Source organism: Mastigoproctus giganteus, chromosome 2, assembly GCF_048544385.1.
Source record: "Mastigoproctus giganteus isolate SK-2022 chromosome 2, ASM4854438v1, whole genome shotgun sequence".
Taxonomy (NCBI): Eukaryota; Metazoa; Arthropoda; class Arachnida; order Uropygi; family Thelyphonidae; genus Mastigoproctus; species Mastigoproctus giganteus.
In genome coordinates, this window is record NC_143576.1 from 143,597,395 (window position 1) to 143,613,184 (window position 15,790).

The 15,790-nt window shown below is 34.8% G+C and overlaps 1 protein-coding gene across 1 annotated transcript in view; it reads right to left on the minus strand.

Annotated features, from left to right (window-relative positions):
* Positions 1-15,790, minus strand: part of sp3 (phosphatidylinositide phosphatase spermathreecae) — a 291,853-nt gene that overhangs the window by 206,409 nt on the left and 69,654 nt on the right. The window contains exon 4 of the mRNA XM_090368696.1: positions 480-608. Within this exon, the coding sequence (XP_090224822.1) occupies positions 480-608 (129 nt within the window). The remainder of the gene's footprint in view (positions 1-479; positions 609-15,790) is intronic.

Consider the following 15,790-nt stretch of genomic DNA (forward strand, 5'->3'; position numbering starts at 1 on the left):
ACAACAAAGTCTGTAGTTCACTGCTAATGAATTCTACATGTAGCCATTGCAAACCACACTATGGCAATGTCAATGCCAACGTCTGTGCTTGCTGTGCTAGCTACATGGTTTATTTCTGAATTTCAGGCAATTCGGAACTTTACTATGTAGCCACCACACAGCATGCCACAGACATTGCTCCTTATGCAAATTTTGGTAGCCTAACCTTAATACATTAACACTGTTGTGTACAATAAGATCACGGAAATTGGTTAAAGTATGAAACAAAAATAAACTGAAGTTGGCTAAATATGTGTCGCTCACTGCAGCTGTCTGTAGTTCAATGTCAATGCATTCACTGTAGCCACTGCAGCATGCCACAGACATTGCTGCAGTGCAATTTGGGGTGGCTATAAAGTAAATGCACTGGCACTGAGCTACAGACTTTGCTACAGTACAGTTTGTTTTTCCTCTTGCACTTAGCCAATTTGCCAATTTACCTTTCTTGGCTTCACTTGAGCTGTAGCAGTTCTGATAGTATTCCAAGTTTTTTGAAATGCACGTTGTTGAAAGTCTGCAGGGGAATGTTTATCTACCTTCTTTGGACTCAAATGGTGTTTCTTGCATAACTGTGAGATTTAATAGTAGTCTATTACTTACATTTGTCTAATTTTATTAAAATTTTATTATATTAATTTTATTAAACAAATAACATTAAAAATTGAGAGTTAAAAAAATGTGAATTTAATTCTACCTGTGCAACCCTGTGAATAATATATAAAAGCTGCCATGACTAAAAGATTAACACCATTCTGCAATGATGGGCTTCAAAAACTTTTATAAGATATCCACAGGACAGAGTATAATTTGTCAGTATATGCCGCACAATCAAATTTTGTTTTAGAATATTGTTACAATTCTGAAAGACACAACTCTGCAGTGATGGCTTCTGCACCCACACTGAAATAATAACAAAGAAGGTGATGCAACACCTGCCAGATGTAAATTTTCTGTTTAATTTTTGGAAAATAATTATTAGAGTTTCGCATTCTGATTGGAGTATATGACAATAGAACATCATCATTCCATTAAATATTTTTTAAAAAAATGTTTTTTTGCACTTTATTAAACACACACACACACACACACACACACACACACACACACACACACACACACACACACACACACACACACACACACACACACACACACACACACACACACACGACCCCTGCTTTACAATATTAATCCGTTCCAGAGATACATCATATCGTGAAAATATCGATTGTGAACCCAATAACACTGTTTTTTGGTAATTCTTTCAAGACTTTGGTAGTTGAAATTTTAGCAATATAACTAAGCTATTTTTCTCTCTAAAAGGTGATTTTTATAATGGAAATTGTACATATTGATTAAAATTAAAATATTGATTAAAGCACAACACAAAAAATCACTTCAACTAAAGGATGCAAAAACAAAACATGTGGCCAGCACATTTACAAATGCTGATATTGGCTGAGAGGAAGGACCATGTGGTCCAGTCAGAGACAATCGTGAGTCCATCCCATTGTAAGGTGAAGTAGGCGCTGGTTAACATGTCACTGGTTAGTAGAATCAGCAGTTTTATAGAATCAAATTTCAAAAAACACATATGTTCGGTTATAAGAATATATTTTGAATGACTATGATATTTTCTAAAGCACATTTCTGGAGGTCACTACCATTAAACAATAGAAATAATTTGCAGTTTGCGGTTTATTGTGCTTTTCTATTATTTATTATAAACAGGTAGTAAACTCGATCTTATTGCATTTGTGATAATACCGATAGCTGGAATTCTGTGGGTTTTTACGTTATTAAGGTGAAATGTGTTTCCCCTTCCTCTTCAATCATAAAAAAAACATAAATAAATTTTCAGAATCTTCCCTTCATTCCTATTTTTTAAAGCTTCGTAAACTTGTTATTCCGTATCTTGTGCATATTGTGTTAGTTGCAATTTGCCATGTTCTTTGTTATTGATTGCTTATCTTTTTTTACTGTTTTAAATTTTACAATTCCCCCCACCAAAATGTCAATTAGTTAGCATGTACATATTACAGTATGTATTAATAACTATGTACATAAGCATAAATTTATTTTTATTTTACTAACCTTTGGAAAATATGCTTCTGATTTTCACGTATCATTTAATTTTGTTAATTGGTAATGTAATAAAATGCAAATTTGTGATCTTTACTTTTATAGCCCGTGGAATAATATTTCTCCTATTTTCGCTTATTAGAATATGTTTAATAGAATTAAAATTTAATTCGCAAACATATCATATAGTGAATGGTATTTTATTATGAAAAGGCCATCGTAAAGTGATTTGATCGTATAGTGAACCAATCGTAAAGCGGGGCTCCACTGTGTGTGTAGCCCCACTTTACGATTTGTGTATAAAAATACACAAAATGCCTGAACTAAGAGAAGTTTAAAGGATAGTAGAAACTCGAAGTAAAGTAGTGGTGAAAAAGTTAAAGAATTACAAAGTCCAAGTACAAAAATGAACTTGGACTAAGGAAGCAAACAATATACCAAAAAAATTTTCGTTCAAATAAATAATAAAGAAATAACAAAGAAACAAATAACATTATATTCAGATATGGGAGGGCAATTTTAGCAAGATCTGAATACAGTTAATGAAAAAGTGATACACAGCCAGGAATTTCATCAGGGGACTACTCCTGACCATGTATCAGGCACTGTGTTTCCAAGCTTGTCTATAGTATTAGAAAAAAGGGGGCAAATATGCAGCCTTTATCATAATACTAACCTACAAGGTAGTCCCTACGCAGTGTAAAAATTAAGTTAATAATGTAATTTTAAATTTAATACATTCTCGGTGACTTTTCATTGTACCCCCTTTTGCATCTTGGCTGTGTATATCTCTCCTCCGCCTGACTTAATGACTCCAGGTAACACCCACTTAATTTTGGTTTCGCTTTCCCTTCTTCTCTACAAGCCTATGGTATTAACACCCATTTTTACTAACGCTTGCTTATATCAGAACCCTTTCTTTAAGGTTGGGCCTTACACACCCAGTAAGTTCAGTAATTTTAATGACTTTTTCTACACTTTTTATCTTTATACTGTGTTTTTCTCTTTTTCCATTTGTAAAACTATTAGTGTAATACGAGGGTGATACGAACACTCCGACTATCCTGCATCCTATCGCTATTTTCGCCTTCTTTTGACCATCTTATTCTCCCCTTCAGGTAACACCCACTTAATTTTGGTTTCGCTTTCCCTTCTTCTCTACAAGCCTATGGTATTAACACCCATTTTTACTAACGCTTGCTTATATCAGAACCCTTTCTTTAAGGTTGGGCCTTACACACCCAGTAAGTTCAGTAATTTTAATGACTTTTTCTACACTTTTTATCTTTATACTGTGTTTTTCTCTTTTTCCATTTGTAAAACTATTAGTGTAATACGAGGGTGATACGAACACTCCGACTATCCTGCATCCTATCGCTATTTTCGCCTTCTTTTGACCATCTTATTCTCCCCTTCCCCACCACAAGAATTTTACCATTCTCTATACCATTTGCTTGTCCACACTTTCAAGATCAAATTTCTTTGCAGTATATTTGTATTTTATTTAACATGATTTTTTAATTACCTTTTAACCCTTCCACATGGTCCAAACATTTGTATTATATTTCACATTACACTTTTGTATATTTGTATTAAATTTAAAATTACATTATTAACTTAATTTTTACACTGCATAGGGACTACCTGGGGTTCAAAGGGGTGTGCATGCGCAACACATGATTTCTCTAGAAAATCATCTAACCTCTCCATCCCAATCCCACTCTCACCTCCATGCCGGTGAACCCTGGGACCTGAGCAAACTAGCAAAAGGTTGGGTTATAACCCCAGCAGGAAACTAGGTCAGGTGCTAACGAGAGACGGGAGACTGCAAGACCATATTCAACACGCTATGAAACTGGGCTTGCACAGTGGTCACCAACAAGGTAGGTTGGGAGACCTAAGTCTGATGGCGGAAGAGCTCTTAAAAGCCAACGACACCAACCACAGCCTCAGACAGTGAGGCTGTAGTTTCCCCTTGCCTTCCCCAAGGGGAAACCACACTGTTACTTTTTCTTTTCCCAAGTAAACCAATTATGAGCAGTCAAAGAGGAATTAGAGTAACTGGCAATTCTGGGATCAACAATGCATATAGGCAATGTGATGTCGGGCCAGGCAGGGAAAGTAGCAGGGTTTTCCAGGCCATCAGCAAGCAAAATTCCTGTTTTGGAATTGGAACATGGAATGTACGCACTATGCTACAGATTGGAAAATTATAGAATGTTAAAAGAGAGATGAAAAGAAATAAACTAGATGTCCTGGGACTGTCTGAAACCCGTTTGAAAGATGCAGGACAATTCCTCAGCGGAGAATATAAAATAATACATTGAGAAAGTGAGAGAGGTTAGGGAGGCGTTGCAATTATTATGTCAAAACGTTTTTCACCATGCTTGACAGATGTGGAAACAATCAGTAACAAGATTATAATGACCCATCTTGCAGCAGCTCCAGTTGATATTGTAATGATGCAAGTTTACATGTCTACATCAAACAGCGATGAAGACACAGTAGAAGAGATCTACAAACAATTGGAAGAACTTCTGAGAAAAACAAAATCAAATGATAATATAATTATAATGGGAGACTGGAATGCAGTTGTGGGAGACAAAAGAGAAGGAAATATTGTTGGAGATTTCGGGCTAGGAGCAAGAAATTTGAGGGGACAACGACTAATTGATTTCTGTAGTTAAGAAAGATTTGTAGTAGCCAACATTTGGTTTCAGGCGCCACTATGACGTAGATATATGTGGAAAAATCCTGGAGATTCTCATAGATATCAGTTAGACTACATGCAGGTGAAAGAAAGATACCGCAATCAGGTAAAAAGAGCCGTGTCTTTTCCAGGAGCAGATGTGGACAGTGACCATTCAATGGTGAAAATGATAACAGAACTAAAGCTAAAGAAAATTAATGGAAAGAAAATAAATAATAAATGGAACCTAGAGAAACTAAAGAATGAAGAAATACGACAAACAACTATAATGAGGTAAATAAGGAAAGTATGATAAACAATATTGACCAGATGTCGAATAACATTAAAGAAACTATAAACAAAGCAGCTCATAAATTTCTGGGAAATGGAAACAAGGCAAAAAGAAAACCATGGATAACAGAAGACATCCTTCAAATGATGGAACAAAGAAGAATCTTCAAAAATATGAAAACAAAAGACGGAAAAATTAATTACCGTGCTCTCAAGAATGAAATTAATAGAAAATGCAGAAAAGCAAAACATAAATGTTGGACAGAACAATGCCAAGAAATCGAAACCTTAATGCAGCATGGACGAACAGATAGGGCCTATAAGAAAATTAAAGAAATAACAAGAAAATGTAATGGAATTCGCTCCAGAGAAATCAGGAATGAAAAAGATAATGCCATTCTCAATGCAAAAGAACAACAAGAGACATGGAGAAAGTGTATAGAGGATTTATACATGGAACCATGTAGTTATACTTGGAAATATGATGAGAAAGGAGAACAACAAAACTTAAAACAAGATCAAATATTAAAAGAAGAATTTGAGCTAGCTTTAAAGTTACTTCCTAACAACAAAGCTCCTGGTATAGATAATATTACAGCATAATTAATAGAGAACAGTGGAGATCAAGTCAAGCAATCACTATCTGGATTGATTTTGAAAGCATATAGTGAAGGAAAATGGCCAGAAGAACATTGTACAACCGTCATAGTACCAATACCAAAAAAATCTGCACCAACCAAATGCAAAGACTTCAGAACCATCAGCCTTGTATCACTTTTTAAGAGAATTTTTTTCAAAAATTCTCTTAAAAATCATAAAAATACGAATAGAATCCTACATCAAACACGTTTTAGAGGATACACAATGTGGGTTCAGAAAGAACTAACCTACAAAATAAGCTAAAGGAACTTTAAGATTCTTAGGCAAAAGAATGATAAACAATGGTAAACAATGATAAACAAATCTGTATGTGTGCTTTATTGACTATGCAAAAGCATTTGACATGGTAATTTAGAATGAACTATTTCCTCTATTAGAAAACATGGGATGTCCACAAAGATTAATTAGGCTAATATTTGACTTGTATAAAAGACAAAAGCCCATCATCAGGTTAAATGGAGAATTGACAGAAACAGCAAAAATAGGGAGAGGAGTGAGGCAAGGATGCCTGCTTTCCTCAGGTTTATTTAATATATTTGCAGAATTAATAGTGAAAGAAGCATTTGATGGTAAAAAGTTAGGTATAAAGATAGGCAGAAGAACACTTAGCACAATCAAAGTTTGCAGATGATCAGGTAATCCTTGCAGGTAGCCCGAGAATGTTATCCAATATGCTAAAACAGTTAACTAAGAAAGTGAAGAAATATGGAATGAAGATTAACACTAATAAAACAAAGATTATGATGATAAGTAAAAAGCCAAAACAATTTCACATTGAAACTGATGGAGAAAAAATAGAACAGGTAACAAAATTCAAATATTTAGGACAGATTATAACACAAGATTCATCTTGCCACAGTGAAATCGGTTCAAGAATTGCAATGGCAAAACAAGCATTTAGAGGTAAAATCTCTTTACTAAGCCAAAAAAATATGTCACTAGACCTAAGAAAAAGAATTATGAAAACATACATTTGGTTAATTGTTTTGTATTCAGCAGAGACATGGACATTAAACAAAACCAACTTGAAAAAGCTATAGGCTTTTGAGATGTGGTACTGGCAAAGAATGGAAAAGATTAGCTGGACAGAAAAAATTAGTAATAACATGGTTTTACAACGTGTAGGAGAAGAAAGAGAATTGCTAAGAAGAATCAGAAGACAATGGTTACAGTGGATCGGACACACACACCATGAGGCATAGAGGGATGTTACTGGATGTGCTGGAAGGCAAAATACCAGGAAAAAGAAAACAAGGAAGACCAAGAAACACCATCATAAATACAATTCTGAGAGAAACTGGGCTTCGAAGCTATGCAGAAGTGAAACACCTAGCACAAGACCGGGAGAAATGGAGACAGCTCATCAAAGGGGCAAACCAGTCAATAGACTGATATACTGAAGAAGGGAACTACCTTGTAGGTTAGTATTACGATAAAGGCTGCATATTTGCCCCCTTTTTTTTCTAAAACTATAGACAAGCTTAGAAAAGCAGTGCCTGATACATGTTCAGGAGTAGTCCCCTGATGAAATTCCTGGCCACGTATCATTTTTTCATTAACTGTATTCAGATTTTTGCATATTTGCCATCCCTTGATTCAACCTCTTGCTAAAATTGCCCTCCCATATCTGAATACAATGTTATTTATTTATTTCTTTGTTATTTATATGAACCAAAAATTTCTTTGTATATTGTTTGTTTTCTTAGTCCCAGTTCATTTTTGTACTAGGTTTTTCAAATTCTTTCACTTTTTCACCAATACTTTACTTACTTCCAGTTTCTACTATCCTTTAAACTTCTCTTAGTTCAGGCACTTTGTGTATATGTTTCATTTCCTTTTTTTTTTTAGGAGCATTGCTCCGGGGATATGCGGTGGTCATTCCCTGACCTTTCCGCATCCTCCGTATTTGGTGGTCACGGGTTCGAACCCCGGTATAATCAAGAAGCGTGCGCTACGCACTACTGCTCCTGCCCACCTGGCTATGGAGGAGCCCATTTCCATTTTCACAGACACTATATTTAATGTTTCAAACCACACGTTTATATATTTTTGCTTCCTTTACCCCTGCCCTGCACGTTTTGGAGTATTAGACATATGATAACTTTTGTAATTTTCCTTTTTCTGCTTATTGTGCTTCTTAACAGTGTTATATTACTACTATATATATATAAATGAATATTATATGTAACCCCTTAAAGGTAAGGAAGGAAAATCATTTTGCATTTTTTCGTTAAATTAATTTTTTACTTAATTTTTAATTGTGTTAAATTGAGGAAGGAAAATTGTTGGGTTGCATTTTTTTCGTTAAATTAATTTTTTACTTAATTTTTAATTGCATAAATTGATTTTTAATTATTGTTAATTATTTCTTACTCTAATGTAAGATTTTTGGTGTTTTTTTTAAATTGTTTTCGTTTTAATTTCTGGAGAGTATCATATTGAGGTAAACTTCTCTTATTCTTTTACAAACAGGATAAAAAGGTATTCAGTTGATGAAATGGTTTTAATAAATGAAATATTAATGAGTCAGGTATGACAGATGCACCTAAAAGTGCAAAGCAGCATTAAAGGATGCAAGAGTATATACAAGTTTGTATTAATATATTGAATAAAGTTTGCATAAATGTATGTGAAAGTTACACAAAGTGCTAGTAACTAGAAGGGTGAGGATAGTTAAAAAAGAAGTGTAGTAGATATGTGAAAGGTGAAAGAATGTTAACATCCTAAAAGTCATGATGAATTAAGAAAATTATGGGCTAATTTCCTAAGCCAATAGAAGGTTAGAGAACTAATTTATTAAAGTAACAATAAGGATCAAGTTAGAATAAATATGGTTAATATAAATATGTAGAATTTAATGTAGGATTTAAAGGATGTAATTCTGTGTAGATTGGAATTCAATAGTTCGATAAATAAATTCACCCTATACCGTGTGCTTGTTCCAAATTTATTTATCGAACTACTGAATTCCAATCTACACAAAATTACATCCTTGAAATCCTACACTAAATTCTACATGTTTATATTAACCATATTTATTCTAACTTGATCCTTATTGTTACTTTAATAAATTACACTGCATTGAGACTACCTTGTCCATACAGTATTAGAAAGTGCAAATTTCATTTTCATTGCTTTTTGGCCATTCACTTTTTTTCTACTACTAAGGACAAGTATAGAAATGCAGTTCCTGATACATGGTCAGGTGTAGTCCCCTGATGAAATACCTGATCATGTATCAATATCTGTTGCTGCTGACATCAGATCAGGTACTTTTGCCTTACCTATGTTTGACCATTACCTAAATATGTTCCCCCCATATCTGATGACAGCTGTACCACTTTCTATTTTTATTTTATTAGTATTTTGATGTACTAATTTTTCTTTACAGTTCTCCAACCTACTATTGGCTTAGTAATTTAGCCCATAATTTTCTTAATTCATCATAACTTTTAGGATATTAACATTCTTTGACCTTTCACATATCTGCCAGGGCAGGTCATGGGGTTTTGTCAATGATATATAGAAATTTTGCTAGCAGGAAAAGGAGGTGATTGTCCCTCTGTATAAGGCAATGGTCAGGCCAAGCCTTGAGTACTGCGTACAGGTCCAGAGGCCTCATTTTAGGAAGGATGTCGATTTGCTTGAGTGTCTACGGAGAAGAGCAACAAGATTGGTGAGGGGAATGAAGGGATCCTCTTACCAAGAGAGGCTTAAGTTCTGCAAATTGCAATGGCTGGAGACTAGGCACCTGCGTGGTGATCTGACTGAGGTGTATAAGGCCTTGAATGGGTTGAGCACACTGAATTCTGAAGGGATTCTTCCACTTGTTCAGATTACGAACCTAAGGGTTAATAAATTCAAATTAAGGAAAGACGGAGGTAGAATAAATGTGCGGAAATTTGCCTTTAGCCAGCGAGTGGTTAATTGCTGGAACAAACTTCCATCTGTCATTGTGGAAGTTGATAGGTTAAATAAATTTAAGGAGGAACTGGACAAACATTTAGATGGAATGGTTGTGTGAATTTTTTTTTTTTTTTGGCTGATGCTGCATAAGCTCATACACTTGCTTTCTTGCATCACATGCCACTACTACTACTATCTACTACACTTCTTTTTAAACTATCCTCACCCTTCTAGTTACTGGCACTTTGTGTAACTTTCACATAAATTTATGCACACTTTATTCAATATATTAATACAAACTTATATATATATATATATATATATATATGTATATATCTGATGAAAATTAAAAAAAAAAAAAAAGCTAAGCATAAATATAGCCTCTTAGCCTTCTTTTGCCAATTAAAAAAAAAAATGATAAATGCACAAAATTTCAAACATGTGCATGCATATATAACTATGCTTATTACATATACAGTCGGACCTCTCTATAACGAAATTGTTGGTTGCTTGAAAATATTTGTTACACAGAAATTTCGTTAAAAAGTAATGAAAAATACTGTTAATTCAAAATTCAGAAATATAGTAAAATATGGAAAATAAATCAGAAATAAGTGGGAATGAATAAATTTTCTAATATTTTAAAACAATTACTTTATTAATACACACATATATTAAGAAATCATCATTAAGAAAATTTTCAACATGCATTTCAAAAAACTTTGAACACTATCAGAACTGCTACAGTCCAAGTGAAGCCAAGAAAGGTAAATTGGCTAAGTACAAGAAAAGGAAAAACAAACTACTGCAGCAAAGTCTGTAGCTCACTGCCAATGCATTCACTGTAGAAGGGAATGGTCAGGCCACACCTTGAGTACTGTGTACAGTTCTAGAGGTGTCAATTTAGCAAGGATGTAGAGTTACTAGAAAGGGTACAGAGAGAGCCAACAAGACTGGTGAGGAGAACAAAAGAGTGCTCTTATGAAGAAAAGCTTAAATTCCACAAACTGCAGCATTTGGAGACTAGGCACCTGCGAGGTGATCTGACTGACAGGCACATAAGTTCTTGAATGGCTTGAGCAGGCTCAATGCTGATGGGATTCATCCTCTAGCTCAGATTACAAACTTGAGGGGGCATAAACTCAAATTGAGAAAAGGCAGTTGTAGAATAGATGTGTGGAAATTTGCCTTCAGCCAGCAGGTAGTTGATTGCTGGAACTAACTTCCATCTGTCATTGTGGAAGTAGATACTTAAATAAATTCAAGGAAGAAGTGGACAAACTTTTGGAGCGAATGGATGGGTGAAATGGGAAGTGTTTTTTTGGATGATGCTATATAAGCTTGCTTTCTTGCATCATATGCCTCTGCTAATGCTAAATGCACACAATATATTAGTAACGGGAAGAGGCTTTTTGCTTTTTTGGCTGATGTTGTATAAGCTTGGTCGCTTGCATCAATATGCCTCTGCTAATTGCACACAATATATTAGTACACTTTTAAGAATTATTTCGTAAAATATTTGGGTTTTTTTGGTTGTACACTGGATTTTACTATATACATCATTCATAAAAATGTTTGCATTTGTTTAAACACTCAAATATATTTTCTGGCTCATTTTCTTCACAATGAAGCCCTCAATGCAAAGTTTCAAATGCTGCCAACATTTAGTGTTTGGAAGGTTTAATACTGCCCTCATTGTCTTTGGTGTCCTCATTTTCACCCAACTAATCATCAATATTGTCACTAGTTCTTTGAATACTCTCCAAAGTGTTGGAATCATTCAGATATTCAGCTACGATGACATCATTATCAACTCCAAAAAATTCGTCATGAACAATTTCTCCATTGATCAAACCTCTCGTTGCAGTTCTTCCCAAGATTGCTCAATATCTTTTAGTAGTTCATCCCTCTCATCACTGTTAATTGGCATTTTAGCAAAACCTGCTTTTGTGAAACAATTCTTAATCGTTGTTTCCATCACTTTCAGCAACTCTGATGTACACACCTGCAAATCTATGACAGAATCTATAGTTGGTTGTTGGTTGGTTTCTATTCTCAGTATAATTTTTTTTCAGGATGCACCTAAGGTAGTGCATTTTCAAAATCTTAATAATGCCTTGGTTCATTGGCTGCAATTTAGACGACATATATGCGAAGGGAAGAAAACAAAGCTTCACACTTGTAAGTTTCAAAATTACCAAGTGAAGGTGGGCAGGGTAGTTGTCGACAATCAACATGATTTTTCTGTTTTCTTTCATCATCTTTCTATTGAAATTTAAAAACCACTGTTCAAAAATTTCACTTGTCATCCAAATTTTTTTGTTGTAGTTCAACTCTAATGACTTAACTATTTTGAAACATTGGGGTTGTTTACTTTTCCCTATTACCAAAAAGCTTAAGTTTTTTATTACTAGCCATATTTGCACCAACTAAGACTAATTCTCTAAATATTTATCACCTTTAAAAGTCAGTCTTGTTCGGCAAACATTTAAAAAATAGACCTGTTTCACCAAGATTGAATGTCTTAGGGCTCGCAGTCCTCCATAATTTTTTTCAAAACAGTTTCTTTCCAATGGGTACAGTCTTTTCAATTACAACTCCACTTTCGCCAGAAATAACTTTTTCGAGTAAGCTATGGCACTTTTTAAATTTGTCCAGCTAACCAGAACTGCCTTGGAATGTTTTATGCCCCAGAAAAGATACATACTCCATGGCCTTTTCTTTTATTATTGGCATGTTTTGGTCTCGAATCAACTTCACCCACCTGACATAGCCGAGTGGTCAGAAGCGAGAGTGCATAGCACGCGTTCCTTGAGTAGACCGGGGTTCAAGCCCGTGACTACTAAATATGATAAATATTTGTATTGACGATTTATTGTAAACTCTACTGACTTGGTTGTCGTGCTGGAGTATAAACAGAAAATTTAAAAATTTAAATTTAATTTAAAAACAGTTTCACCTACATCTTCATATACGCATAAATCCACACACTTTCGAATGGATCCCATTTCTTCATTCAGTTTCAAAATCAAAAAATGATTTTTCAGAATGGTTGACACACTACTGGCAAGGATACCAAAAATTTAAAGCAATTTTTTTTTTTTTTTTTAATGTCCCAATCTATTAAGCATTTCCACTTTTTCCACTACACTCAAGGATTTCCTCTCAGACATTGTAAGGTTACTTGCACAATGGCTAAAACAAAACTGATTTAGGGACCACTTGTACTTACCGTGTAACAGAGACAGGTGAAATTTAGTGAAAGTGTGAATGGCTCATTTATGCAAAACAACAGATGAATTTCCAGGATAAAGGAAAATCACCCTCTCCTAATTCTCTAATAGAGTGCTTTGAGTAGAAAACAGGTTGACCAGAGCCAATGTCCACATTGGGAATATGCCTTAATCTTTAGCAATAGCTATGGACACACAGATAGTAGTTGACCAGCGCAACTTCTTGCTACAGTACAGGCAGTTGTGTAGGTTTTATGGGTACCCCTAAATTGTGGAAGGTTTTGGCTCTTAATTCTTAATCCTTTTACCTCTTAATTCCTGCTTTCTACAGCATCAGCTCTATTGCCAGAGGTGCAAACAATGCATACCCTGGTCTCTCAAAATCAGTTCATTATATGGAAATTCTTTGTTATAAAAGAAACAATTTTCAATGTAATGACCAAGGGAAAATCAAAAAAATTTGCTATATGGAAGTTTGTTAAAGAGAGGTCTGACCGTATATATATTTCAAAGAATAGACAGAGTAGTTCATAAGTAAGGAAACAGTGTTTCCTTACTTATGGACCACCCTGTAATGAGGCTATCTGGAGGAGCAGCTTTCTCAGAAACTGCTAAGTGGAACTTTCTTTATTGCTTAAAAATTGTTTTTTTGTATAACTTTTAATTTAAATTAATAGTGTAGTTATTATATCTGATTCTTTGAATTAAGTTGGTGAATTTGTTCATTAATTAGCCTTTAAAATTTCTTTAAGAAACCACAGTCAACTTCTGCCGCCATTGTGTTGTGATCAATAACAATGTTTGGACTAAAATCATGCCTCAGAATAGAGCAGCAAAGTAAAGAGCTCAAAATGGCAGGAATGTTTTGTTATGGGGAGAACTGCTGAAGGCAGTTCTCTGGAAAATTAATTATGTCATGTGCATTACTTGTACTCTTTTTGCAAAATTATTTACATAGAATATCTACAGTCTCTTTGGCTATATCAAGAACATGATAAATTTCGTTACAAGGAGCACAAGGAGGTTGGGCACAAACTGAATGTTCTGATGGAATTATATGATAATTTGAAGAACTGGGTTGATGCCCTCAAAGAATTAAAATAGAGGGACCCATAAAGCACTCAGGTGCCCAGCCCAATGCTTAAGCCCAATGTTCTAGCATCAAATAACACAAAGAGACATCCTCCACAGCAGAGATTCTTGGTCTCGTAGGAAGAAGCTATAGTTGATGACTCAATTGTTAGGGAAACAGGAAATTTTCTACATATTGTACAAAAAAGGACAGGTGGAATAGGAACTGGGTATGTCTGCAGGTGCTAAAGTAGATATTTTGCACAGCTATCATTTTTTAAGGACAAATGATGGTATTGATAATATTAAGAGTACAAGATCTAAGGATTTAATTAACAAGTAACACTGAGAAAAAGTCATTAGTTAGGCCTGAAATTGGAAGTGCAAAATCCTACCCAGACACAATAGGAGCGAGTACATAAGAGCACTGTCAATCAATTTGGTCCTGGAGAAACTGTGCAAGGCTCATGGGGCAGAATTTTTCTCAGCATGGTTTGTGTTTGGTAATAGGAGAGACTGTTTTTACAGAGACAGGATATACTTACATAGAAAGTGTGCAATATAAACTAGTCCGCAAGCAAGTTATAAAGGTTAGGCAAGCTAATGCAGATTACAAGAGGCCACTGGCAAAGAATGTAAAGACTTCTTTATTTATGTGAACAGTAGCAGGAAGGAGTTGAATCATATTAGTCCACTAGATATAATGAATTAACTGTTGATTATTCTGATACCCTTTCAGTTTTTCAGCATTCTGTCAGATTGCTGACAAACTGAAAGGTTATTTTGCATCTACATTCACACATGAGGAATTTTTTTGGGATGGAGATGCCAGAAGTGAGTCAATTCTGGTGGGGAGCTGAATGATTTTGTGATAACTGGGAAGAAATTGTTGAAACTAAACATTAAAAGACACCTGTGGTGGATGGGATCTATCCAGTTATATTAAAGGAAACAGCACAAGAGGTAATCAAACCTTTAACCATGATTATGAGAATCCCTGGATTCAGGGGAGGTCCCAATGGACTAGAGATGTGCAAATGCATCCCTAATTCACAAAGGGTGATCAAAGGGAGACATGAGTAATTACAGACCTGTTAACTTGACTTCTGTTCCAAGGAGAATAATGGAGTCTCTAGTTAAAAAGTAATACAGGTCCATCTAGATAGGAATGCAATTATACTGCAGGCACAGCACGGATTTGTTAGGGGGCAATTTTGTCCGACCAATCTGATTGTATACTATGACACAGTAACAAAGGAACTCGATGCAAATAATAATTTTGCCATCATATATTTAGATTTCAGAAAATCTTTTGATACTGTTATTTACTACTATTAGACTGGAGCAATGTAGCAGTGACAGAAAGTTGCTACTATGGACAAAGGGATGACTGAATCAGAGAAGACAGAGTGATTATCAATGGGCATTGCTCTTCTTAAGATTACTGTTATTAGCAGAGTCCTGTTAGCATTTAGTAGGACTAAACATATAAAATATGTTTTATTAGCTAGCTGTACATTTGAATACTATGTTCAAGTATGAACATCCCCAGGGTTCAGTGCTGGGCTTTCTTGTTGTTTTCTATATTTATTAATGACACTAATGAAAGCATATCAGGTTTAATGTCTAAGTTCACAGATGATATGAAGGTTGGCAGGGTAGTTAATCACAGTAATCATGGTATGCTATTGCAAAAAGATCTAGACAAATTAGGCAGATGGGCTGAAAAGAAGCAATTGAAGTGTAATATTGGCAAATCCAAGGTAATTAATATGGGGAGAAGTAATCCCAGATTAATTACTAGCTATGTGGTACCACA